This window comes from Carcharodon carcharias, chromosome 3, assembly GCF_017639515.1.
Source record: "Carcharodon carcharias isolate sCarCar2 chromosome 3, sCarCar2.pri, whole genome shotgun sequence".
NCBI lineage: Eukaryota > Metazoa > Chordata > Chondrichthyes > Lamniformes > Lamnidae > Carcharodon > Carcharodon carcharias.
The window spans coordinates 55,935,763-55,963,534 of NC_054469.1; the positions used below are offsets into that span (position 1 = coordinate 55,935,763).

The window sequence follows — 27,772 nt, forward strand, 5'->3', positions numbered from 1 at the left end:
GAAAAATGTGTAAAGCTTTAAATTTAATGTTTAAACCTTGGCTATCATTGCATAATCAATGGAAATTTTCTCACTTGAGATATTTCCCTGAAATTTCCTCAATCCCATTTATGCTAAAATGATGCCAAAATCTACATTGGTTTCTTTGCCAACTTTTCTATTGAAAATTTATGCCCAAATTTCATGTGGAGCTCATTTGTCCCTGCCAGAAGGTATAGCCAACATATACCAAACACACATACACTGCCAGCGTAGAAATAATAGTAAATGGGACGCTATCTTCTGTCATGATATATCACTCTCTTTTATCTCTGCTGTTGCTCTTCCATTATTCTGAAGAACAGGGGTAGGCCTATTGGGAAGGTTATAGAATCAAAGATCCAAAGACGTTTACAGCACAGGAGAAGGACATTCGGCCCATCAAGTCCACGCTGGTCAATAAAGATCTGACGACATTAATCCCATTTTCCAGCACTTGGCCCATAGCCCTGGACACTATGGCAATGCGTGAATATCTAAATACTTCTTAAATGTTACGAGAATTTCTGACTCAATCAAACTTTCAGGCAGTGAGTTCCATTCTCCCACCACCTTCTGGGTGAAAAGATTTCTCCTAAACTCCCCTCTTAGCCTTCTACCTCTTACCTTAAATCTATGCCCCCTGGTTATTGACCCCTCTATTAATGGAAAAAGTGCCTTCCTATCCACCTTATCTATATCCCTCATAATCTTATACACCTCTATCAGGTCCCCTCTCAACTTTCACTGCTCCAAGAAAAACAACCCCAGCCTATCCAATCATTCCTCAAAACTCAGACCCTTCAGCTCAGGCAGAATCCTGGTAAATCTTCTCTGCACAAAGTGCCAAAAATTGAAAGCTGAAATAATAAATATTTTAAGGTTGTATTAGTCTAGTGCACAACAGCAGATGAAGAAGACATGCATGCATTAATCAGTGGTTGGAATCTTTCATTCTGGAATCTAAGTTCAGATGCGAGTGTGGAAGTGAGAGTGAGAGTGATACTTGCTGTGTGTCGGTGTTGAGGGGGGGGGTGTGTGTGTGTGTGCAGTGGAAGGCAGCTGACCATGCATGATTTTGCACTGTTCAGTTCATTACATATGCATCTGTGAGGGACCGGTCAAATCTCACGGCAGGGCGGATAGCAAATCACCGTCCCTGCTGTTACCACATGGGGTCGAAGGTCTGGGTGCCAATTTAAAGGGCACTCAGGCAGCCATTCACTCACTCCAAACCAGGAACTCTGGATTCTCCCGAGACCAGGATGTTGCAGGCCAGACAATGTGTGGCCCCACAGTTCAGTGAAGCCTCCCTGCAGTGTCTCCTCCAGGCCGTCCAGGAAGGGCAGGATGTCCTGCTTTCCAGATATGGTGGCAGGAGGCCCTCCCATTTGCCCACAGTGGCTTGGATGGAGGTTGCAGTGGAGATGAGTGGCCATGGGGCCCACAGGAGAACTGCCCAGCTGTGCAGGAAAAGGATGAATGATCTGCTGCACTCTTGTCAGGGTAAGTGGCACCATTTACTCACTACAAAGTGACACTCAGAAGGGCATCAGGTAGTTTAAATGTGTGAGTGCACTGGGATATCAGACAGGAGTTTGAGTTGCAGGACTCAGCAGCAGATGGGACATGTGGCAGCCACTTCATGCTCTTAATCTTCTATCAGTTGCAGGATATCCTGCTTGTTAGTCACTTACTGGGCAGGACTCAGGAGCTGCCATAAGCATGCATGCTCCAAAACTGCTCATACAGCCATTGGGATGACACTAAATCCTTCTGTCTGTCTGCAGGACGAAAGCATTCACAATAAGAGGGAGTGGGCCAAGACCGGAGGCAGCATTCCGGATATTCGAGTCCTCCTTCCTTTTGAGGATGAGGCCACCGATGTAGTCAGGGTGGATCAGGACACTGCCTGTGCTGAAGGTGAGACAGGACTCCCCCAGGAAGCCAGTGAGGATGTCTCCGGTCTGCATTTGTCAGATGCGCCCAAAGAGTAATACATTGGTTTAATTAAGGAGCCTGCTTAGGCAAACACTAAATCTTTCTTTTCTTCATTTCTGGTACCAGCAAGAAAAGGGGAAGGCCCACAACAGAGACCAGCCACAGCTCCATCCAATCCCATCTTTGAGGAGGATGCCACAGAAGCCTCAGATGATGCACTGTTACAGCGTTCACCTTCACCCTTCACCAGCACAAATACATTCATCTCGGTGGGTACATGTTCCAGAGTAGGTTCAGGACCACAACCTGGTGAGCACATCACTGACACGTCCAGAGTTAGCGGAGGAAGAGACAGCCGAGGTCTCTGACACTCAGAGGACTGCTGGAGACCAGAGTCCCGCTAAGCCCCATGCAGATGGTAAGCCTCTGGACTCAGCCATAAGAGACCTGATAGAGATGCAGAAACAGGCAGGGAAACATCAGTAGAGATGCCAGAGGCCATCTGGAGGAGGAGGAGGAGAAGGCAGGAGGAGTTCATCCATGTTCTGCCCGCTGTCGTGGCTCTGGCATGCGAGCACTTATCAGGCTCCATAGAAAGGCTGATGGCTGCCTTGGAGACCCAGGTCCACCAGAACACAGTGGCTGCCAGATATGTGCCCAGACTTCCACTCTGTCACTCTAGCCATGGGTACAGTGCAGCATTGGTTAGGCAAGAGGGAGATGGGGCACCTCAACCTCCCAGCAGGTTTCCCTTCTTCTCAATGAGTCAGGGAGGTGCCATTGGGTGCGCACAAGGAGGAGGAGCGCCAGCCAAGCACCCTGAAGGCTTCATCCCAGAACACTCCTACGGTGCCCTGCCGCTCCACCTCCCCTCTGCCAGTGACCCCATCACCTCCAACAGTTTAGGCCAAGGAGGGTGCATCTGCACCTGAGTAGGAGAACCATAGCAGGCCTGGACCCTCTAGGCCTCAGGCCACGAGACAACGACCACCAAAGTCATTATAGTCAACTTGCCATAGAAGTCAGCAAGCTTTCTCCACCTCAGATTTGGATGTTGGGCCTGCATCTAGATATAGGCCAGGATTTTATGGCCCCTCCTGCCCAGTGGGATATTATGATCCTGCCAAACTCAATGGAGATTTAAAAGGCTCGCTGCATCCACTGTGCGGAGACATGCCGTGGCAGGGCTGTAAAATCCTGGGCATAGCAATAGAAAAAAAATAACAAAATTTTGAACACACAGGTGGCACGGGTGTTAAACCATTGTAAATACTTTTGGCACTTGTAAATATATGTGCACTTAAACAGTTTGGAAGTGTCCCTGGATTCCATCTTGCTGCTAGTTGCTTCAATGGTTGCGGACGTTTAAGAGTGTGGAATGTGGGCCCCCATTAGAATCTGACAATGAACTATAGCTTCACTTCTCTCACATTATCAACATTGTGATTACTCAATAGTCCCACGTATGTATGATTAAGTTTGTGTGTGTGGCCTGGGCACACACCCTACAAGACATTACTTGCAGCTTACCATGTTCTGACCTCTGAAAATGTATTCAGCGAGGTCCTGTTGCTGTTGCCCTGATGTGAGATGTGGGTGGATGCAAGGAGTACTCAAGGGGAGTTAAACCTGCTATGTGAGTGATAAGGAACACGGTAGATGCAATTTCAGGGTTGATAGAGTGAAGTTCTATGCTGTCTTAATAACAGTAAAAAACCAGGGGCCTCCCTACATGTTTGGAGAAAGCTGTGGTAGGCACATCCATTTGTTACCGGCAAATTGGTGATTCGTCATTTTGAGCTAACATGCATGTGAAGGCTGCAAGTCAGAAGGCAACGGGCAAGTTAGCCTTGACTACAAGAGGGATTGAGTGTAGGATTAAAGAGGTGTGTGTGCAGTTCACTGAGGCCTTTGTGAGACCACACATGGAGATTTGTTTGGCCTGCTCATCTCCTGATCAAGGTTTGCAGGAGACCTCATATAAAAGATTTGCAACTAAAGTGCATTGGATCTTATTGAAGTTCTGGAGTCTTGGTCCATGAGGTAAGAGAGAGTTGAATGGACCCATGTGCTGGACCGTGCTGAGGACTGTGAAGCTATCCATATGAAGCATCAGCAGTTCATACAGGGCTCTGCAGGGCCCATATAGAAAAGATGTTTACCTTGGCTAGGGTGTCCAAAATGACGGATCACAGTCTTGCACTAATATTAAGGCCATAGGACTAAGACCTGTAAGAGTCTCTGCAATTGGAGGGTCTGGAGTAATTGCTACTCACCAACCCATAGCACAAGTGAGGCACTCTCAATGAGTGGACCCCAAAACAACCTCGAAGCTTTCTGGCATGATGAAGATGTCAAGGGATATGGGTTTACTATGGGCCAATGGTGATCGGGATTGGGGGGCAGGAACGCCGTCTTCCATGATCAATCTGCACAGAGAACTGATCTCAAGCGGCCAAATGGTGTTCTCATGCTGCTCCTCCCTATGGACCCATCTTGCTGGTTCCGCCTGAAAGAGCTCCCTGCAAGGTCAGTCATCCATTGGGAGTAGGTGTGAATGCATCCCTACCAAGTTAAGATATGATATCGCTTCCAAAAGTGGCCATGCACATGGACTTTGTGAGGGTGTGGACAAAATCTCATTCTATCTACAGGTGCCAGAGGTCGCAGAAGAACGGAATGTTCTGTTGAAGGGTCATGAGGACTCGAAACGTCAACTCTTTTCTTCTCCTCCGATGCTGCCAGACCTGCTGAGTTTGTCCAGGTAATTCTGTTTTTGTAACGGAATGCTTTGCAGGTTCTAATGCGCAGGTTTAGGGCCAGTGCTCTGTATATCAGCACAGTTTGGAGCATGTAAAAGATCAAACCACCACAAGGGCAGACGTTAAGCAGTGCAATTTAATTCAGCTATCATAAATCAAGGTACATTAAAGCAAAGAATAATGTCGGAGATCAAAAAGAAGCTGGGGACTTCCAGCAGGCAGAGGATAGAAAACCAATTAGTAAAGGAAATGCCTCAGTAGCTTCCTCTGCCTGGAATCTGTTAGCTATCAGATTGTCGCGAGCCAGTCTGCCGCATTGTACCCTTGCAATGAGCTCTGCCTGTGGCTTTGTGACATGCTGGCCCTCATCAGGGCCATTCCCTTCACTGTCCTCATTGTCAGAGAAAATATCTCAGTCCTCCATGTCTCCCTCAGCTAAGACATCCCCGCTTCATGGAGCGAGGTTGTGCAGGGTGCAGCAGACAATGATGATCGGGGACATTCTCTATGGTGAGAATTGGAATCCTGCCTGAGCGGTCCAAACATCTGAACCTCATCTTTAGGAGGCCTATTGTTTGCTCAATCGTGGACATTGTGGAGGCATGTGCAGCACTCTACCTCTCCTCATCAGCAATCTGCAGATGCTGAACTGGTACCATCAGCCAGGTCCCTTGTCCCCAAGGAGCCAGCCTTGCAATCGCCAAGGTTCTTCAAAAACCTGTGGCACCTGGGAGTGGGTAAGAATGTAAGCATTGTGAGAGCTCCCTAGGAACCGAGCACACACATGCAGGATTTGCTTTCTGTGATCACAAAGAGTGGAAACCTTTCCTATTGAATGTGACTGGCTGTTGCCAGGGTGCTCACAAGGCTACACGCATGCAGTCAATAGTGCCTTGCACTTGTGGGAAACCTGAGATTGCTGCAAAACCCAATGCTCTTGCAGCCTGCCTTTCAGGATCCAGGCAGAATTGAACAAACTGTTGCGCTCTCCTGAACAGGATATCCATCACCTCCTGCATGTACGTGTGTGTCACTGACTAGGAGATGCCACACAGGTCCCCAGTGGAGCCACTGGCAAAGAAGTTTAAGGTGTGATGACCTTTAATACCACCAGCATGGATTGCCTCCAAGTCCTTGTGGCCACAGGTCATCATGGAGAAGCTGGCAGATGTGTATAACCAGGTTCCGGGACATTTTAAGGTGCCTTCAGCATTGCCTTTCGCTCATCTGTAGATAGGTGTACCGCTTGAAATACACCCATGATTGGGCCAATGCTCACTGTTGTACTGGCCCCTGGTTGCCAGCATCCTAATTTTTTTGAGACCCCATAGAGACTAGAATACAAATGAGCATGGTTCTCATTCAGTTGCCTCATGATTATTAGGGTGTCCCTTTAGTCGGCTAATTGTGCTCACCTTGAACTCCACCCACCTGAAAAAAGCTTCTCCCATTTGGAGGGATCACAATTTCAGAGCGAAAGCATTGCATAGTTGTGAAACTCAAAATGTTGCATGTGACATTGGAGACTCACTCCGCCTTCTCCTACCCACCAATTTCCCCTATCACCCTTGACCCACCCAACATAACCATTCCTATCAGCTTTGTCACCCTTGAACCTCCCCCATTACCCTTGTATCCACAACCATCACCATTCAAATAGCTTCTCTCCCCTCTGGGCCTACACCCATTACTGTCCCCATGCCCATCCTGACCCTGACCCCTCCCATTATACCCATTATCTGTTTTGTCCATTTCTATGACCCCTCCACGAAACCTTCATCTGCCAGACTATCACCCTGGACTTGCCACCCTACTGCATCCCGCTCTCACTTTCACTGTGACCGTTCCCTCAGCTGTATAGTACCCTCAGTTCACCCAAGGACCCCACTGTAGACAGCATTGATCCTGCACCCTAGAACCAACTCTCCATTACAACCCCTGCCCATAAATGTCCTCACCCACTCAACCGCAGGACCCCCGGACCCAACAATCAAGGCTCTGCCCTCCATCCCACATTGCTGCTACCTCTCATGCCCTTGCTGCTTCCTTCCCCGCCCTGTATAGTCTGCCTTCCTTTCCTGAACAGTCTCCCTCCCTTCCCTGGACAGTCATTCTTCTTTCTCCGGGCAGCCTCCCTCCCTTCCCCCCTTGGTGTGCCTCCCATGTCCAACCTCTGCTCTACTTTACCCCACCCTTCCAATCTTTACTTGCCACCCATATCCAGTCTCTGCTCCACCCTACCCTGCTTTGCCTAGCTCTCCTTACCAGCCTCCACTCACCCTTCCACAATATCCCCCCTTCCACCCTTCTACCCCTAGCCTGCCTCCTATGACCAACCTTCATGCAGCTTGTCCTACCAGCACCCGATATGAGGCCAGAGGCTGAGATTTGAGAGTGGTCCACAAGAAGGCCAAAACAGCATCAGCTCACCTCGAAGTCATGGAAGAAGTCTAGCTTGCCTGGTGCACGCCGCTTAAATACAGTTGCATGAATGTGAACATTCTAATTTCTGGCTGCCGGGGAACTTAATTTGGAAGGGAAACTTAATTCTGGCAACGTGGCCTTTTAATGAACACACATGACGTCCTAATACATGCAAAATGGCTTCCTGGCATTTTTTTGTCGAGAAGCTCAATCCACCTTTGACCACCTTAAAAGTCCTGAGAACTTAATTGCTAAACTTCATCCTGCCATGAAGAAACTGATCTTTAGCTGCCCGCCAAATTAAGCTCCCCCGCCCGCCAAGAATCCCGTTGCTGGCGGGGCCGGAAGATTCCACCCAATGATTTAGTAGCTATGAAAATCAGCACCATCTGCTGTCTAACATGTTTATTTCCTTATTCATTCTGTTTATTCCTCATTGTATTAAGACTATAAATGGGGCATATTTTTGTGTGAAGGTAGTGTATAGGTCACACATACCCCCTTCAAAGGTTTTTCAGGATTTCTACGCTTAACCTTCTAACTTCACACACGATGGAAAATGCACCCAGCTGCGCAATCATAATTTTCCTTCAAATTTTATCTATAAGTTTGCACAGAAAATGTTTAAGATCCCTGCTGGTTTAATGTGGAAAGAAGTGAGAGAGCTTTGTGAAACTTCAGCTGATTATGGGCCCTGACAACATGCCGGCAGTAGTACTGAAGACTAGTGTTTCAGAACTAGCTGTGTCCCAAGCCAAGCTGTTCCAGTTCAGCTACAAGACTGGCATCTAGCCAGCAATGTGGAAAATTGCCCAGGTACGTCCTGTCCACAAAAAGCAGGACAAACTCCAACTCGGCCAATTACACTCCCATCAGTCTACTCTCGAACATCAGCAAAGTGATGGAAGGTGTCATAGACAGTGCTAACAAGCGGCACTTAGCAATAACCTGTTCACTGATGCTCACTGATCCCGTAGGCAGTGGGCGTCATGGTGGGCAGGGGGGAGGGGATTCGGCGTGAGGGGCAGAAATCGGTTTCATGCTGGCTTTTAATCACAGCGGGATCATCCGATAGAGTCTGCCATGGTGGAACGTGCATCCTGCTGGAGGCCAGTGTGAACACAATTTGCAACCCGCTGATGGGATGCAAAGTAAGATCCGACCGGAATCATCCCCCCATACCCGATTTACCGTTACGCAAGCGGGAAAACATTCTGGCCCAGAACACATCTGAACAAGTGCGATGTGCAGGAGTTGGGACTTACCTTTAGGGCCTTGCTCAGATCACAGACATCCAAGGAGAACAAAATGCTGGAGCCTTACAGCTAGCGGAACACTAGCATGGCCTGCTGGGTGGATCCTCATGGACATGACTCCGCTGTAAAGCAGCACTCCAAAGGTGGGAGGTCTCCATTGATGCTTCAGTTCTGCTTCAGAACATCATGGTCTTGGGTATGGGCTGCTATGGATAATCAGCGAAGCAGGGGAGAGGAAGATGTACCCAGGGTGGTGGGGGGAGGTGGTGGTGGTGAGGCTGGGAGGGGAGGGAACAAAGGTGTCAGGTGGTGAAGTTGTGGGGGAGGGACAAAGGCATTGGGGGTGAATTTGGGGGACGACAAAGGTGTCAAGCGGGTGTGAGGTTGGGGGGGGAGGTCAAAGATGATGGGGGGAGTATGGGGGAAGGAGGGCATAATGGGGAAGAATGCTGCAAGTGAGGAGGTAGGTGTAAGGGGAGGAAATGTTAGGGAGGGAGTTTGGAGGAGGGGTGGTATCAGGAGGTAGGAAGGAGTTTGGAGAGGGGAAAGTGTCTGGGGAGGTAAGAGGAGGGAGTAAGAGTAGAGGAAGAAATTGGGGCGATATCCAGGTAAATGTACAAGGGAGGGGTCTGTGAAGTCAATGTCTGACTCCTCAGGAGTGAACTGAGGGTGAGTGTGGTAGGAGGGAATGGTGAGTGTGAGAGAGGGGGAAGAAGGAGCCTGTGGGGTGAGGATGTGTCGATAACGGTAGAAGGGTCGGCGAGGTTGGTTGGTGGGGACTCGGAAGCAGACCCGGACACTGGGGTTGGGAAGGAGGAAGTTGGGGAAGTCAATATGGATGGGGGCGGGGATCTCCGGGAGGTAGGGAGCGTGCACGTTCACCTGGAGGGTTTGGGTTGGTAGTTGACAGTGGGGAGGTGAAAGTGGTGCCAGAGGCAACCACAGTGATGGGGGAAAGGACATGGGTGACTGGGGGAGAGGAAAGGACGAGGGAGCTGTTAAAAAACTTGGCTATAACCATAGTTTTCAAATTGAAAGTGATCGGAGTCTTGTGTTGGATGGGCACAGGTGCTGCATGGGAGTGCAATTAGTGGGTGGGCGGAGATGCTGATCAGCTCGGATGGATAACTGAAAGAGAACCCAGCAGGCAGCACTGAAGATTCTCGGGACGGTCAGATGAGTGTGATGGCTGAAGGCTCTGCCTTCTCCATGTAGGAGAGTGCTTGCATGAGGCTCCAAAAGGCACTGCCACATACACACACTTCTCCCTCCAGAATCACACATAATCTGGCTGCATGCAGCTGAACTGCTAGTGTGGGGTGGGGGGGGAGGGCGGCGGGTGTGTGGGAGGTGGGGGGGTGGTTGCAGGATGCAGAGGGAGGACTCGTGAAGCCTGTCAATGAAGCTGAAAGATGACATTACACATTATTCAGTGAAAGTGAATATATTTTCAGATTATAAAGTGACAAAATGTATTCACTCATGTGATCAGAATTTCTTATCTTTTCTAGGTGCTGCCCTGACATCCGCAACAGGGGTGGAAACAGCCTGTTCAATGGTTGGGCCTGTTGCCTGCAATGACTTCGACGTGCGTTGCCTGAAGAGCCAAGGCCTTGATGGCCCTGGCTTGCTTTGGCTGACCTGCTGCTTTCTTTCAACTTACATCATGTCCACAGTCTGGGATATAACTCAGAGGAGATGGTTTCTGTTGAGATAGTAATCAGCCTTCATTATCACCACAACCACAGGAGATTACAGTTCAGTTTTTGCACAGTATCTTTTCCTTTGAAGTGTCTCTGTCTGAAGTAGGCCTTGACACCTTTTTAGGTGCGACATTCCGTTCTCTGAATGCGTTGGTCAAGTGTAATCCATGGAGGAATTTTCCAGCAAGTGGTTATTTTACAGCCTCAGCCAGCTTTTGCTTGTATGTCCTTTTTAAAAAAACACATGTCTCACTTAAATTTGTGTGTACGCTATTCGGGGCTATGATCCACTGTCATGTCCCTGTGGGCCAGCTGCTCCCTCAGCGATGACAGGGGATGAGTTTGAGGGGGGTCACAGGGGACTTGGAGGGAGAGGACAACCTCTGAGATTCCTGAGTGGATGACCCAGTGGTGTCCAGCCGCTGCTCACCCTCCTTGTGGATGCCCGAGGCCCTGGTCTGACTCCTTGAGGGGAAGGAGAACCTGCAGGGTTATTGGGGTGCCCCGTTTCCTCCCCACACTGCCACTGCAGGAACTTACCATGTTCTGCTGGACCAGGGTCTCCATGGTATCCGCCCGCTATCCCATGGAGACCTACACACACCACTTCATCAGAGAGCAGGCGGACACATTCCTCCAACTGGCATGCCACTTTATTGAGGGCTTCCAACAATTTTGCGTGATGTTCCTCCACCTTCTTCTGACTCTCCACGATGAGTTGGAAGGCAGAATCCAGAGGCTCATCATTTGACTCAGACCTCACTGATGCCTCTTCCCCAGCAGTCCTCCGAGTGCCAGGTAGCTTGGCTGAACCTGTCTCATCCTGCTGCGGACACATGTCCATGCGATGACCATCAGGTTGTGAAGCCGAGACTGCTCTAGATCTAGGGCCCACTGTCTGTCTCTCCGCTGGTGGAGGGCATGGGTAAACACTGTGATGGGTCTTCAGGCTGCTTATTTCCGGCTCTTCCTTGGCTGGAGGTGAGACGTGGATGAGAGACTGCCTGGCTGAGGGCATCCATCACTTGGAGGAGTGTGTCCGCCTGCTCTCTGATGAAGTGGTGTGTGTAGGTCCCCATGTGATGGCGGGTGGAAGCCATGGGGGCCCTGGTCCAGCAGAACATGGAGATGCATGCAGGCCTGCACTCCACTGTGGTAAGTTCCTGTAGTGGCAGCATGAGGGGGAAACAGAGCACCCCGATGACCCTGCAGGTGCTCCTTCCCCTCAAGGAATCAGGCCAGGGCCTCGGGCATCCACAAGGAGAGAGAGCAGTCACAGTTGTGTTGAGGTAGGGTCGATGGACTGCAGGATTCTCATGTGGATGTTCGCCAACGACTTCACTGTCGTCGCAGGCACGGTCCATGTGCTCACCAATCAGCGCAATGGCACACTCCTCAAAGTAAGTGAAGGGCCTAATATGGGCCATTCCACCTCCAGACTGGGACCCCTCTCTGCTGTTGTGAGCCAGCTTCTCCTGCATGAAAACAGATGGAGAGAGTGTGAGCAGGACACATGGCACTGCGTGGGCTGTTTGTGTGGTGAGTGGAGCATGGACGGATGAGGACATGAGCTCCAGAGTATACGCACCTGATGGACTTGTGAGGGTGTGTGTGAGAGTTGGTATTGTTGTCGCTTGAGCTGTGAGATCCCTGTGGATGTGTGATGGGGTGAGTGTGTGAGTTGAGAGTGGTGAGGTGGTTGCTTTACCCAGGCGGAATGGATGAGAATGTTCACCCTCTTTCTGCACTGGATGGCTGACTTCCTCTGTGCTCCAGTGGTGCTGACTGCTGCTGCCACCACCTCCCAGGCCAGACTGGTGATTCTGGTAGACTTCTTGCAGCCAGAGCTGGGGTAGAGGACATCATGGCAGTCTTCCACTGTGTCCTGTAGGCGTCCCAGAGAGACATCACTAAATTTGGGGACTGCCATCCTCCTGGCTTTCAGGGCCATTTGCCACTTGGAGCAGTCCAGGTCTGTAGATGAAGCAGGCTGTTCTCCGGTTGCTTTAAATACGGCATCTGGACCGAGGAAGTACTGACATCACGGCATGTTCTTTTTCTTCTCCGCCGATGCTGCCAGACCTGCTGAGTTTTTCCAGGTAATTCTGTTTTTGTTTTGGATTTCCAGCATCCGCAGTTTTTTGTTTTTATATATTTAGGCTAATCCAAGCCTGCCATGCCAGCATTCTGGTGTGTTTCCTATGAATGCATTATTAATGAGGTGGGACACACCAGGAAGGGACAATACGGCGCAAAAACCCGCCATTGCTACCGGTAGGTGAAACGTCTTTCTTCACGCCCACTTCCGCACTTAGTGCAAATCTGGGATGATTCAGCCCTCAGTTTGGATTTCACCAGGATAACTCAGCTCCTGACCTCATTAGAGCCTTGATCCAAACATGATAAAAGACTTGACCTCAAGAGGTGAGGTGAGGCCCTTGACATAAGGCAGCTTTTGACTGAGTGTGGTATCAGGAAGCCCTTGTAAAACTGAAATTAATGGGAATCAGGGGAAAACTCTCCACTGGTTGGCCTTATACCTAGCACAAAGGAAGATGGTTGTGGTTGTTGGAGGTCAGTCATCTCAGTTCCAGGACTACATTGCATGCCCCCCACAGAAGGAAGGTCAGCCCAAAACTGACCCACCTGGAAGAAGCCCTAATATGCAGCCATAACATGCTGTGGGCAGACTAAAGTGGCCGAGATTGGAACTTCCAATCCTCAATAGGGCAAAGTCCCACCCTCGGGAGCAGCTGGCCAATCTGATTAGCAGGCAGCTCCAGCAGTCCCAGCAGCGTTCAGTAGTGGGTGCTGCTGGGACTGCAAGAAGGAGCATGAAAAAGATGGATGGCTGCCTCAGAAAGATAAATCCCTACGTTTTCAGGCGGGGAGGGATCCTGGAACTCAAGAAGGGAAAAGTGGGGGGTTGGGTGGCTGGGTTTTGGAGAGCAGGTGGTGCTGAAGGAATGGGGTGACATCTAGTGTGCGTGCCCTCGATGCATAGCCAGCCCCCTCTTCCTTCATGCCTTTTCTCATGTAAGCCATAAAAAACAGCTTGCCCATACGGACCACATTATGGCATGGACAAAGTGTTCTCCAGATCAATTAGCTTGCCAGCAAGCATAATAAACCTTTAATTATTATTTACATATTATGGGTGGGCTGCTGGTTTTGGCACCTGACCACCTAGGGTATCATGAGAATCAGAATGGGGGTGGGTGGGAAGGTGGTGGGCTAAACACCCAACCTATTTTATGTTCCTTCCTGCTGAAAACATGCACATCGGGCCATATAAAATCCAGCTCACAGGGGCAGCAGTGTGCACCATCTGCAAGGTGCACTGCAGCAACTCACCAAGACTCTTTCAAACCTGTGACCTCTACCACCTAGAAGGACAAGTGTAGCAGATGCGTGGGAACACCAACGTTTGCAAGTTCCCCTCCAAGGCCATTCACCATCCTGACTTGGAAATATATCGCCATTCTATCACTGTCACTGGATCAAAATCTTGGAACTCCCTCCCTAACAGCACTATGGGTGTACCTGCACCACATGGACAGTAGCGGTCCAAGAAGATGGTTCACCACTACCTTCTCAAGGGCAACTAGGGATGGGCAATAAATGCTGGCCTATCCAGCAACGCCCACATCCCGTGAAAGAATAAAAAAAAGTAAGGGTGTAAGCGAACAACTTTATTTGTGGCAATAGAAGATTTCCCAGCCCCTCCTCATTCAAAACTGAACATTTATTTTCAGTTTCTGGATCTGAAACATTTGAAAGTTAGGTAGTTCAGATCTAAATAGATAGGTTATTTCAATTTGAATGCATATTCCTATCAAACAAATGGGAAAACCAGATTCAAAGAGCATCTATGTTTCTAATAACAACGTTCACAGCAAGAAAATATCCACCAAATTTGACCGTTCCATGAGTTTCTGTTACAGGTCCTTCAAACATTTAGCACCTAAAGCTTGTTCAAATATTCCCTGCCTGAAAATTACTCAAATAATATCTGAATTTACTCATTTTTTCATTTTGACCAAAGAATTTTTCCACTGTACAGTACTTGCATTAGAGTACCCACCAGATCCCCACCAGTTCTTAATTTATTTTATTCTTAGGGTCTATACTTTCCACCCACCTATTCTTCCCTCAATTTCAGGGGCTAAACTCTTCTCCCCACCACCCCTCCAATCTCCAAACTCTTCCCCCTTCTCCCTCTGCTCTCCAAAACTCTTACCCCCCCACTCTCCAAACTCTTACACCTCTCTCCCTCCAATCTCTTACCCCCTCCCTCCAAACTCTTAACTCGCCTCTCACTCCAACCTCTTACCCCCCCTCCCCCTTTTGTCCTCAGGCCTCGTGCTCCACCAAACTCGGAAATCCAGACAGTACCCCCCACCTCCCCCACCACCCTTGGAGTTCCAAGTTGCCCCTGATTCTCTCCACCATAGAACCCCACCCCTCCCTGTCCTGCTGAAACACTTATCTCATTGCTGGCACCATTGCTCCTCACATGCCGGCTCAAAACTGCATCAGGGCCGGCCTCGCAAGTTGGGAGAAGAGGGAAGGAAGGGAAAGAAAGAGGAAAGGGAAGGGTGAAGAAAGTGGGAAGGGAGGAAGAAAGAGGTGTGGAGGTGAAGAAAGAGGGAAGGGGAAAGAGAGAGGGAAGGGGAAGAAGAGGGAAGAAGGAGAAAGAGGGGGAAGGAAGAGAGAGAGAGGAAGGGGAGAGAGAGAGAGACAGAGAGGGGGAGAGATGAGGCAGAGAGGGGAAGGAGGGAGGTGGGAGGGGAGAGAGGTGGATGGGGAGAGAGGGGTGAGGCAGAGATAGGTGGAAGGGGAGGGGGAGAGGTGGAGGGGGAGAGATGGGGAACGGTGGAGAGAGAGGGGAATGGGGAGAGAGGGGAATGGGAAGAGAAAGGAGTTAGGGGGGAGAGAGGAGGATGAGGGAGAGAGAGAGGGGGCCGGGGATGGGGAGAGAGGGGGAGGGGTGAGAAAAAGGTGGGAAAGCTGAGAAAGACGGGGAGAAAGAGGTGGGAGGGGATGAGAGAGGGGCAAGAGAGGGGGAGGAGAACTGCTGCAATTTGTGGGGGATAGATTTGGGGGTGAAAGAAAATTACTCAGAAGGGTGGTGGGGGAGAAAATTGATCAAGAAGGCACGGGTGGACGGGTGGGGGGAGAAAATTTCTCCAGGGTTGGGGGTGGTGGGATAGAAAATTGCTGCATCTTTGTGGGGGGAGGGTGGTGCTGGATGGCATGGGGTTGCTGGCAGGGTTGGGCTGTGCTATAAGTTACAAAGAAATCACAAAACTAGCTTATTAAAACTTATGTTAAAACTTGCTTTTTCTAAAATTAGCTCAGTTTTAGGGTGTTTGCAGCAATGGAAATTCAGAAATATGGAACATAAACTAAACGTTTTGGTGTCTAAACGTTTAAGTGATGTTGCTAATATCACAAATGTTTGAGCGCTGTGGTTTGGGGCAATTGATGACATTGATGCCAGTTACATCACATGCAATGTTAAATGATAGCTAGATGGTTGTTTTCGAATGCAATTGATGTCAAATTCATGCAACTGAATATTGTTGAATGCAAATGTTGCCAAAATTTGTGGGTAGGGGAATTATACTGCATAAGGACATGTACCAAAATTGCCGTGTTACATGCAGTTGATTTATGGTTTAAGGGAACCTGCTTCTTGGTTAATTCACTCTAATCAAGTTTCCGCCTGGCCCTCAAGACCAAAACAGTCCTAATCCAAATCATGAATGATATTCTCTGTGATTCTGACTGTGCATTATGCCTAATTCTTTTTCCTTGAATCTTTTCTGTAGTCTTCCACACAATTGACCACATCACGCTCCTCCAATACCTCTCCTCCATTAGCTCGCATTCTTGAGACTGCTTTCATTTGGTTCCATTCTTATCTGTGCAATTATAGCTAGAGTTTCTCTACCTGTTTGGGAGTTTTTCAGTGGTCCATCTTGGGCCTCTCCTCTTCCTCATCTACATGCTGCCTCTTGGCGGTATCATCCATAGGCAGGCATTATATAGATAGGGGGCCTAATGCTTTTTTGAGGATCCTACTACAGGATTGGTTTTCCCAGAGGCAGCTGGTGCAGGCCACACATAAGAAAACTGGGCTTGGATGAGGTCCAACAGGCAGTCCTTACCAAAACCAACAATGTAAGCTTTTAGAAACATAGAAACATAGAAAATAGGAGCAGGAGTAGGCTATTCGGCCCCTCAAGCCTGCTCCACCTTTCATCATGATCAAGGCTGATCATCCAACTCGATAGCCTGCTCCCGTTTTCTCCCCATATCCTTTGAGCCCTTTTGCCCCAAGAGCTATATCTAACTCCTTCTTGAAAACATAAAATGCTTTGGCCTCAACTACTTTCTGTGAAAGCGAATTCCACAGGCTCACCACTCACTGAGTGAAGAAATTTCTCCTCATCTCAGTCCTAAATGGTCTACCCCGTATCCTCAGACTGTGACCCCTGGCTCTGGACTCCTCCACCATCGGGAACATTATTCCTGCATCTACCCTGTCTAGTCCTGTTAGAATTTTATTCGTTTATATGAGATCCCCCCTCATTCTTCTGAACTCCAGCGAATATAATCCTAATCGACTCAATCTCTCCCCATTTGTCAGTCCCGCCATACCAGGAATCAGTCTGGTAAACCCTCGCTGCTCTCCCTCTATAGCAAGAACATCCTTCCTCAGATAAGGAGACCAAAACTGCACACAATATTCCAAGTGTGGTCTCACCAAGGCCCTGTATAATTGCAGCAAGACATCTCTGCTCGTGTACTCAAATCCTCTCCCTATGAAGGCCAACATACCACATGCCTTCTTTACCATCTACTGTACCTGCATGCTTACCTTCAATGACTGGTATACAAGGACACCCAGGTCTCGTTGCACATTCCCCTCTCTCAATTTATAGCCATTCAGATAATAATCTGCCTTCCTGTTTTTGCTAACAAAGTGGATAACCTCACATTTATCCACATTATATTCTAGCTGCCATGCATTTGCCCACTCACTCAGCTTGTCCAAATCACCCTGAAGTATCTCTGCATCCTCCTCACAGCTCACCCTCCCACCTAGCTTTGTGTCAACTGCAAATTTGGCTCCCTCATCTAAATCATTAAAATATATTGTGAATAGCTGGGGTCCCAGCATTGATCCCTGCAGTATCCTACTAGTCACTGCCTGCGATTCGGAAAAAGACCAGTTTATTCTGACTCTTTGTTTCCTATCTGCCAACCAGTTTTCTATCCATCTCAATGCACTACCCTCAATCCCATGCGCTTTAATTTTACACGCTAATCTCTTGTGTGGGACTTTGTCGAAAGCCTCCTGAAAGTCCAAATAAACCATATCCACTGGATCCCCCTCATCAATTCTACTAGTTACATTCTTGAAAAATTCCAGTAGATTTGTCAAGCATAATTTCCCTTTCATAAATCCATGCTGACTCTGTCCGATTCTCCCATTGTTTTCTAAGTGCTCAGCTATTAAATCTTTTATAATGGACTCTAGAAGTTTCCCCACTACCGACATCGTGTACTTAAAATGTACTTAATTGAATGTTAAGCTGGGAAGAGCAGGAGTGCTCTCATGTTTAGACAGCATAGGCTGTGGCCAGTCAGCACGGCACCCTGACCTGCATCCACCACTACCTGTATCCCAGTCCCACCAACCCCAATCACAATCGCTACCTTGCCCTCTGGTCACCACCACTTTCTTCCCATCCTCCCTGCACTGAATGCCGACTGACCATTGCTACCTGTGTCTTAGTAATTGCCTCACTTCCTGAGTGTTCTCCTTCATCAATTAACTGAGGGACACTGTTGCTATCACAGTGACCTTATCTTTAATCCTGGTTCACTGGCAAGCTGCCAGCTACTGTATGCAACTTGCTGGCTCAGTGGCAATGAGGCTTGAGGTCCTAGATTGGGTGAATCTTGGGCCTCACTGTGTAGGTACTCTAAAAATGGGCAAGCTAAAATTTCTAGGTCTGAGACTCACTGCAAAAAGATTTGGATGGAAGAAAGCACAGGGAGTTGTCAGTATTGGCAGGAGCCAGTACTGTGGTGAGACGCTATGCTGTGTACGGCCAGCCATTCATGATGACTGCCTGATTAATTGAACTACACGTGAGATTGCGCCCTATGATCTGTCCGATGTGTTATGTAGTAATCATTGAAATATTTTTGATGCCTGATCGCCACTTACCTTTCCTGCATAATGATTAATTCCAAAACTTAAGTCAACTGTTTTTGGTCTCCAGAAGTAATTTGATTTGAGGTTGTCTTCAAATTTCCCTGTTGACAAAATGCATTTTGTTATTGTGGTTGTTTAATTCTTTGTAACTTAAAAATAAAAATATTTCTACAGTCTATGAGGACATGACCAAGGCACTGTGATAAATTGACCTTGTGACTTGTCAACATGAGTATGCAACCTTTCCTGTAAAGAAAATGTGATTGTGTTATTTTTTATGTTTACTGAAAGATGCAGAGTTTTCTATGACAGTTTTTTTTAAGAACTTGCCTACAAGTGTCTGGTCAGTGGCTTGAGGAAAGCGACTCTCTTCATCCAGCAGTGAGAGAAGGCCCACAGGCTTCTGCAGAAACATATCCAGCAGTGGCCGATTGTCTTCATATTCAACTAATTGAGCATCCACATTTTCATTCAAATATTCGTTCTGGAGTATCATTTAAGAAATAAATAAATGTCAGTCTAATTCAATTCTATTCTTCACTCATGGATAGTGCAAATAAAGTCATGTTCTGTGAATCTGGCATAAGTCAGTAAAAGGAAACCATATTGATAAAAAAAATTAAAAAAAAGACACTTCCTCCTACCTCTCCCTGGACCATGACCCCACCACTGAACATCAACCAATTGTTTCCAGGACTGTCACTGACCTCATCTCCTCTGGAGATCTTCATCCCACAGCTTCCAACCTGATAGTCGCCCAACCTTGGATGGCCCGCTTCGACCTCCTACCCAAAATCCACAAACAGAACTGTCCTGGCAAACCGATTGTGTCAGCCTGTTCCTGCCCCATGGAACTCATTTCTCGTTATCCTGACTCCCTTCTCTCTCCCCTTGTCCAGTCCCTTCCCACCTACATCCGTGATTCCTCTGACACCTTACGTCACATCAACAATTTCCAGTTCCCTGGCACCAACCGCTTCCCCTTTGCCATGGACATCCAGTCCCTCTACACCTCCATCCCCCACCAGGATGGTCTGAGGGCCCTTAGCTTCTTCCTCGAACAGAGGCCCAAACAATCCCCATCCACCACTACTCTCCTCCATCTGGCTGAACTTGATCTCACACTGAACAATTTCTCCTTCAACTCCTCTCACTTCCTCCAAATAAAAGGTGTGGCTATGGGTACCCACATGGGCCCCAGCTATGCCTGTCTCTTTATGGGGTATGTGGAACATTCCTTGTTCCAGTCCTACTCCAGCCCCCTCCCACAACTCTTTCTCCGGTACATCGATGATTACTTCGGTGCTGCTTCATGATCTCATCGGGATCTGGAAAAATTTATTACTTTTGCTTCCAATCTCCACCCCTCCATCATTTTCACATGGTCCATCTCTGACACTTCCCTTCCCTTCCTTGACCTCTCTGTCTCAATTTCTGGTGATAGACTGTCCACCAATATCCATTACAAGCCTACCGACTCCCACAGCTACCTCGACTACAGCTCCTCACACCCCGCTTCCTGTAAGGACTCCATCCCATTCTCTCAGTTCCTTCGCCTCTGTTGCATCTGTTCCGATGATGCTACCTTCAAAAACAGTTCCTCTGACATGTCCACCGTCTTCCTTAACCGAGGTTTTCCACCCACGGTCGTTGACAGGGCCCTCAACCGTGTCTGGCCCATCTCCCGCGCATCCACCCTCACGCCTTCTCCTCCCTCCCAGAAACATAATAGGGTCCCCCTTGTCCTCACTTATCACCCCACCAGCCTCCACATTCAAAGGTTCATCCTCCGTCATTTCCGCCAACTCCAGCATGATGCCACCACCAAACACATCTTCCCTTCACTCCCCCTGGCGGCATTCCATAGGGATTGTTCCCTCCGGGACACCTTGGTCCACTCCTCCATCACCCCCTACTCCTCAACCCCCTCCTATGGCACCTCCCCATGCCCACGCAAAAGATGCAACACCTGCCCCTTCACTTCCTCTCTCCTCACCATCCAAGGGCCCAAACACTCCTTTCAAGTGAAGCAGCATTTCACTTGCATTTCCCCTAACTTATTCTACTGCATTTGTTGCTCTTAATGTGGTCTCCTCTACATTGGAGAGACCAAACGTAAACTGGGCGACTGCTTTGTAGAACACCTGCAGTCTGTCCGCAAGAAAGACCCAAACCTCCCTGTCACTTGCCATTTTAACACTCTACCCTGCTATCTTGCCCACATGTCTGTCCTTGGCTTGCTGCATTGTTCCAGTGAAACCCAACGCAAACTGGAGGAACAGCACCTCATCTTCCAACTAGGCACTTTACAGCCTTCTGGACTGAATATTGAATTCAACAACTTTAGATCTTGAACTCCCTCCTCCATCCCCACCCCCTTTCTGTTTCTTCCCCCTTTCTTTTGTTTTTTCCAATAATTTATATAGATTTTTCTTTTCCCACCTATTTCCATTATTTTTAAATCTATATCTTTTATGCCCTGTTAGCCTTTCCACCCCACCCCCACTAGAGCTGTACCTTGAGTGTCCTGCCATCCATTCTTAATTAGCATATATGTTTAGTTAATATCACCACCTTCAACACCTCTTTGTTCTTTTGTCTGTGACATCTTTTGATTATCTACTCCTATCACTGCTTGCTTGTCCCTACAACCACACCCCCCCACTTCTTTCCCCCCACATTCCCCCCCCCCCAACCTTAAACTAGCTTATATTTCAACCCTCTCCGAATATTCACTCAGTTCTGTTGAAGGATCATGAGGACTCGAAATGTCAACTCTTTTCTTCTCCGCCGATGCTGCCAGACCTGCTGAGTTTTTCCAGGTAATTCTGTTTTTTTTGATTAAAAAAATGTTTGGTAAGCTTTGGGTTTTTTTTTTTGTTTGAGAAAGAAGGGACCAGGGGATCCCTTGGCCATGATCTTTGTTGGGATGGGTTTCCAAGCGGGGCCAGGAATTCTATAACCCAGATGCCATGGAGTTTCAATTTCACAGCGTACATGTTTTTTTTTCATGGCTACGTTTGGTGACACCACAACTGCAGAGGGCGCACTCACCGCAAAATGCAGTTGCAGTGCCTGTGATGTCACTGCCAGCGACGTCCCAGACAGCTGCCTGCATCAAAGATGGCACAGACCAAATTCAGCCAGAAAAGAGTTACACTTGATCAGTAAATGGCAAGCAATGCTACACTGTCTTCTCTTTAAAAAAGCCTGCCTTTTTAAAATAAAAATGGTAATAATTAAGAAGATTGTATATCAGATAATTATTGTATGAGATTGAGACGGCTCTTGAGATAACCGTTTCAAGATGCAAATGTAAAGCTTCAGAAAGCAACACTTTTCAGTCTGTTGGGAGGCTGGCAGGCATTTTGACAAATTAAATGAACAGTTTATTCTGTACTGACTCCATGTTGTATCTTTCCTGGGACAATGTACAGAGCAGTTTCCTCCATGTATAACCGGTGCTGTAAGTGCAGGAGAGGGGTGGCAAGCCAGGGCTTAAGTGAGAGGCAGCGACTGCTCAGGAAAGGGGAGGTGAGCAGGAGGCAGGAAGGGCAACAGAGAAGGATGGTGAGGGCTTGGGAGAAGGGATATTAGTGGGAGGTGAATAACAGGTGGACAGCAGTGACATCTGTGGTGGGAGGAATAGCACATGTGTCGGTGAATGGAGTTGGTGCAGAGTGGGAACACGCAACTGTTTCTGTGCAGTGGCAGGAATTACAGTGGTTTTTCAGCTGGGTGCCTGCTACAAGCCAACCTGATTCACAGGGTTGACTCCCTGACAGGTTGGGAACTCTGCAGGACAAGTCAAAGCTCAGGAGCAGTTTTTTTTGCTGCTGAGGTAGAGGTTGCAAGGAGTGGGTGTGTGTAAACTGTCGCTCTGAGGGTCAGGAGAGGATTGTGATTGAGGGGGTCAGAGAGAGGTCAGGCACAGAGCTGAGAGTACAGTCGTCACAGGTGGGTCAGTATTTGTGGGATGTTGGTGTTTGTGGGAGCATGCGATTTTGGGGGTGCAGGATTCCAGTTATGGCGAAGGTCCAATTGCAGGGAGGGAAAGCAGGTTTTCTTGGGGGAGAGCTCCTGCTTCTCTTGACCCACAAGCAGTTGGACAAACACTAATGTCATCCATGCAGTAGTCCCTGCCTCCCTTTACTTGCTGGGTTTTCCAAGGCTTGGAAAACCCAGCTGGTCAGTGTTAAAACTGGAAAAGAGATCAAATCTGAGGCACATTAAAATACTTAAATGAGCGACCTGCCTCTTGGGAGAGGTTGGCTACCTATATCCCCACATCCAGTCTCTATTAAAAACAAAGGTTTGTCAATGCTAACTGAGTTTGCATTTGAGATTTAAAAAATGTTAATGCCCTATCCTACCCACGTTTTTCAACCTTCATGGTTAAAATTATCCTGAATGTCACAGTTTGTCATGGTAACATCACTTGTGAACGTGGGTAGAATGCCTTTTAACAACATTTGCATAATTGTATTGTGTATTTTTAAACAAATGATTGCAACCTTGCCAAACATTTTCGTGGTGCCCTTTTAATAAATCAACAGTTTGTAGCAAACAATTGATAGAGTAACATTTTATAGGACAAATGGCCTTTCAAACTCTCAGGGACATCTAGACCTTGTAAAGCAGATAACTTCAATCAAATACATTAACACCACAAAAAATGGCCTTTATATCATCTGTATTCCGTCTGCAATAAAAAGGACAACTGCAGCTCCTTAAATAGGTCAGTTAATGTTTCTAATCCTATCTGTGAAGGTGAACATCAGATGGAGCAGCATGATTACTGCTCTAGTTTTCCATTAGCTTCTTTATTATTTTCTAAACTGCTTCCTTCACATTTGATTTTTTTGCTGGCTTCAGGGAGACTCTGGAATGACAGTCTGTATTAAGTCAGCTCTGCCTAGATTACCATTAAACATATTTTGAAGTGTCAGATGTGCATGGCTTTTAACCAGTCCACTTCATAGGCTTCTTCTAACTGATGACAATTTAAGCTGATCCTGATGGAAACTGGTGTTATAAGCTAATACAAAAGTAAGATGTGGTCTCCCCTACTGGGGAGACCAAATGCAGACTGGGTGGCCATTTTGCAGAACACCTCCATTCAGTTCACAAGTATGACCCCAAGCTTCATGTCGTTTGTCATTTTAATTCAGTTCCTTGCCCCTACTATGACCGTTCTGTCCTTAGCCTGCTACAGCATTCCAATGAAACTCACCACAAGCTCAAGGAACAACACCTCATCTGCCTCTACAGCCTTCAGGACTCAATATTGAGTTAAACAACTTTAGATCAGAAATGCAACCTCCATCTTATTCTTTGTGGGTTTTTTTTTTTGCTGGCTTGTTTCTTTCCTTATCCCTTGTTGCATTTAGATGGCTGCTATTAGTCATTCACACCTCATCTAGACACAACTTTTGTTTCTTTACTATACCCATTAACACTCTCTTTGGCTTTTGTATCATCTCTCCTGACCTCCACCCTATCACAGATCTTCCCTTTTGTTCCTGCTGCCCCATTCCCCCTTCTACTGGCTTAAAATCTCTTATTTTTCTATCTTCCATCTATTCTGATGAAAGGTCATCGACCTGAAACATTAGCTCTGTCTTTCTGCATAGATGCTACCTGACCGACTGAGTATTTACAACATTTTTTATTTTTATTAATGGTATTATAAGTATGTGCTTTTACTCCCTTCCTGAACTCCTTTGGTACAGATACTTCTGCCTGTAGCAGGTTCAGTAATTCCAATGTGATTTTCCCAATAGACTTATTGATGCTTATGAAATTTGCCCACTTGATGCTTTGGACGGTTTATATGAATCTTGTTGAATTCTGTGACTGTAGCTCAGCATTTGGTGTTATGCAGCATAGTTGTTGAAACCTGCCTCACAATCTTCGATTTCCCCGAAGAGATTTCTCTCCTGTAGAGATAATAATGGCTAATCGTTCCAGATTATTCATTCTCTAAATGAGAGATGTCTGTGAAATGGACAGCATTGCAAGGAGGAAAACCATATTTGGATAAGTAGAGTCAGACATTTCCTGTAAGACCATTACTGGAATCCTACAAATTTGCACTTTTAAGGTCATAGTGGATTAAAAGCAAATAGTTTTGATTTAGTGTTAAAATGTTCAGCTCAATTTATTGAAACTCAATGTATGAATCAAATAAGTTTGATGCCAATACTCTAATGTGATATATTTGCATTTAGATTGTAGTCGACACTACAACTGATTAACACCTTAAGAAGCTTCTCAGTGAACACATAAAAACATATGTCATAACACATAGCAAAACATCTTAAATTAAGTGGAAAAAAATGAAATCATTAACCCATCATGAATAAAAATGCTGTGAAATTTGACCACTGGGTCTATTGTGTTGAAAAGGAAGAAGGGGTTGAACAACCTAGGCAAGCATTCATGAGCTGATTGAATACTCCCATAAAGGGTTGCAGCAGATGAGTCAGACTGAAAATACTGAGGTCAGCTAAGATCTAGGAAATAACCATCTTCCTGGGCTAACTAATTTCTCATGTTTCCAGTGCATACATTGTGCAGTTGAAACAAACTTCAATAGTTCAGTAATAAAGGTACTGAAGTACCAGAAGTTGCACTATTAGGGTAATATTAACTATAGATAACAAAAACAACAACCACCTAAAACAAGTTGAAATAGCCTTTCACCATTTCAGTTGTATTCTCTGGAATGCTTTCCCTACACTTCTCCTTCTTGCTACTTCTCTCCCTGTTTTAAGTTTCCTCAAAATCTCTCTGATCATCCCTGATAATTCAGTCATCTCTCCTAAGGGTGCTGTCACATGCCATCTTTAACGTCACTGTGAAGTGGTTGCTGCAGCTCTCAGACAGTTGTGTAAACATGATTTCTGCAGTTTGGATTCTAAAGGGTAAAGCATAGGTACTAGGAGAATTTTTCTAAATCCTCCAAATTCCCCTAGTGTTTGTCCTACCAGGTTCAAAGTTATGAAAGGACATGGCATAGCGGATAAAAGCATACTGTTTCTGCTGTTATTAAGAGTCAAGAATGAGGATTAAGCATAAGGCATTTACAAATGAGGCAGGAGAAACTTTTTTTGCACGGAGAGGTGTAAGGCTGTGGAATTAGTTTCCAAAGTTCATGATTTAGATGGAAACTGTGCCAGCATTCAAGATTAGATTGGATGGGTGGTTGAAGGAAGAAGGTTTGGTGGGATAGGGAACCTGATGGATAAATATAAGTAGAACAATTTGCTTCTGTGGAGGATGAATGCTGATATGGGATGGATTTTCATGTTGTAACTTACATATTAAGTTAAAAATAATTTTAAAAGTGAAATCATTAACTGAAGAGTCTTTTCATATATGTCATTAAATCACAAAAGTATTTCCCACCAGCTCAAATCACACCATTGAAGAATCTGTAGTAATAGGTCACAGACTCAATGAGCTGGATTTTATGTTTCTCAGCAATGTGAGGGAGGTGGAACAGAAACTGAGGGGTTATGCCCTCATTCCTCTGCGTCAAGCATTGGATAGTTAATTAGTGACCATCTAGCGGGAAGGAGGCCAATTATAAGTGCAAGATGGGGAGGTGACCTGTGCCCAATTGGCACTGTAGGCCTGGATGTCATGTGGCAGAGGGGTAATGCAGTGAACAGGAAGTCAGTCACGGCTATATTGTAAAGGCACCCTCTCTCAGAATCAGTCTTTATTTTTTATTGAAAGCGCAAAAAAAATTAAAAATGTAATTTAGAAAAAACATAGACACTGCCACCTTCCTCAGCAAAATCTGTTGGTACCATTGTCCTGGTGGCAGACCTTCCCTTCCAACCTTGTGCTGTTTCATTGTGGTAATCTGAGGTGTAATACAGCTCTAAGAGACCGTGAGCAGATTGACCATGTGACTGTAAGACCCAATAGCTATGTAGTGTGGGCTACCATGTAAGTGTTAGTCTAGGATAGGGTCTGGCTGGAGAAGAACACATCATGTTAATTCTCTGTTGTTTGTGTAATTAAATAGTATGTGCTTCATTTCATATTGGTTTTTGAGTCTGCAGCATGGTGTAATCGACTCGCCTGCTGACAGATAAACATGTAACCGGTTCACGAGCAAAGCGACTCATAGTTAAAACATAACAACTGTAAATTGTTGTAAAAAAAATCCATCTGGTTCACTAATGCCCTCTGAACAAGGGCAATTAGGGATGGGCAATAACTGCTGGCTTAGCCAGCGATGCCTGCATCCCATGAGTGAATGATAAAAAAGAACTGGCGGCGAGGCAAAACACTACCAGTCGACAAGGAAAGCCGCGAAAACTCAACTGTACTGAAGTACCTGTGGCTGCAGGCCAATTGTAGGTACATTACAATTGTAAACCCTCACCATAGTCGTCGAAGCTATTGCCCGCCAATATGCCACAATTTGGCTGTATCAAACCGTTTGATCAGACCACCAATGACTGGTCAAATTATATTGAATGCCTCGCGTTTTTCTTTTCGGCCAATGACATATCGGGGAATGAGAAGAGGCGGGTGATCCTCTTGTCAGCAAATGGCAGTAAAATATATGGCTGAATTCGTAGCCTATTGACGCCCAATGCCCCAGATTCCAAGGGCTTTGATGAGTTAGTGAATCTAGTGAAAGGCCATTTCCAACCAAAACCCTTAGTAACAACGCAGCATTTTAAATTCTATTTGAGGTGTCACGCCCCTGGAGACAGTCACTCACTATGTAGCAGCCTTAAAACAATTGACAGAGCACTGTGAGTGTTGATTAATGACATGTTAAGAAACCGTTTTGTGTGTGGGATTAATGAAGACGCCATTCAAAAAAGATTGCTGTCTGAGACAAATTTGGATTTCAGCAAGCCCTGGAGTTGGCGGTCTCAATGGAACGCGTGGTCAGGGACTCAGAAGGAATCAAGAGAGCACAAAATGGTTCCGTTCTTCACGTCGGGAGGGAGGCACCAGCTAGAAATAGCGCGGAAGTGCAGAGTTCCGTGGACAGGCGAGAAACAGCCATCATTAACGGACCAGCAAAAAGCAATGGCTTAATGGATAAAAACCACATTCATACTGGCAAAATTAGAACCAGACAGTCTGCAAATGAAGGACAATTTAAAAGAACCGAGTGCTTCTACTGCCATTGCAATGGGCACATTGTGCGATATTGTAAAGAAATATTGAGGCCAAAGTTCAAACAAAAAGGCAAAAGTTGTGAAATTTATATAATGGAGGAGCCAGAAGAAACAGAATCAGATATTTACTCCCTACACATTTTAAAAATGGGGAAAACAGAGCCAAACTACGTGACACTAGAAATCAACAGAAAACCCCTTTGAAAGGAGGTGGATATAGGCGCATCCATGACAGTCATAGGAGAACACACATTTAAACGTCTGAACGGAGGAGGACGCT

At 46.7% G+C, this 27,772-nt stretch overlaps 1 protein-coding gene across 1 annotated transcript in view; it reads right to left on the reverse strand.

The window, feature by feature from the left end:
- myo3a (myosin IIIA) overlaps positions 1–27,772 on the reverse strand; it is a 611,422-nt gene that overhangs the window by 239,299 nt on the left and 344,351 nt on the right. Inside the window, exons 19-20 of the mRNA XM_041183939.1 lie at positions 18,668–18,821; positions 18,350–18,438 (exon numbers count right to left, since the gene is read on the reverse strand). Of these exons, the coding sequence (XP_041039873.1) occupies positions 18,350–18,438; positions 18,668–18,821 (243 nt within the window). The remainder of the gene's footprint in view (positions 1–18,349; positions 18,439–18,667; positions 18,822–27,772) is intronic.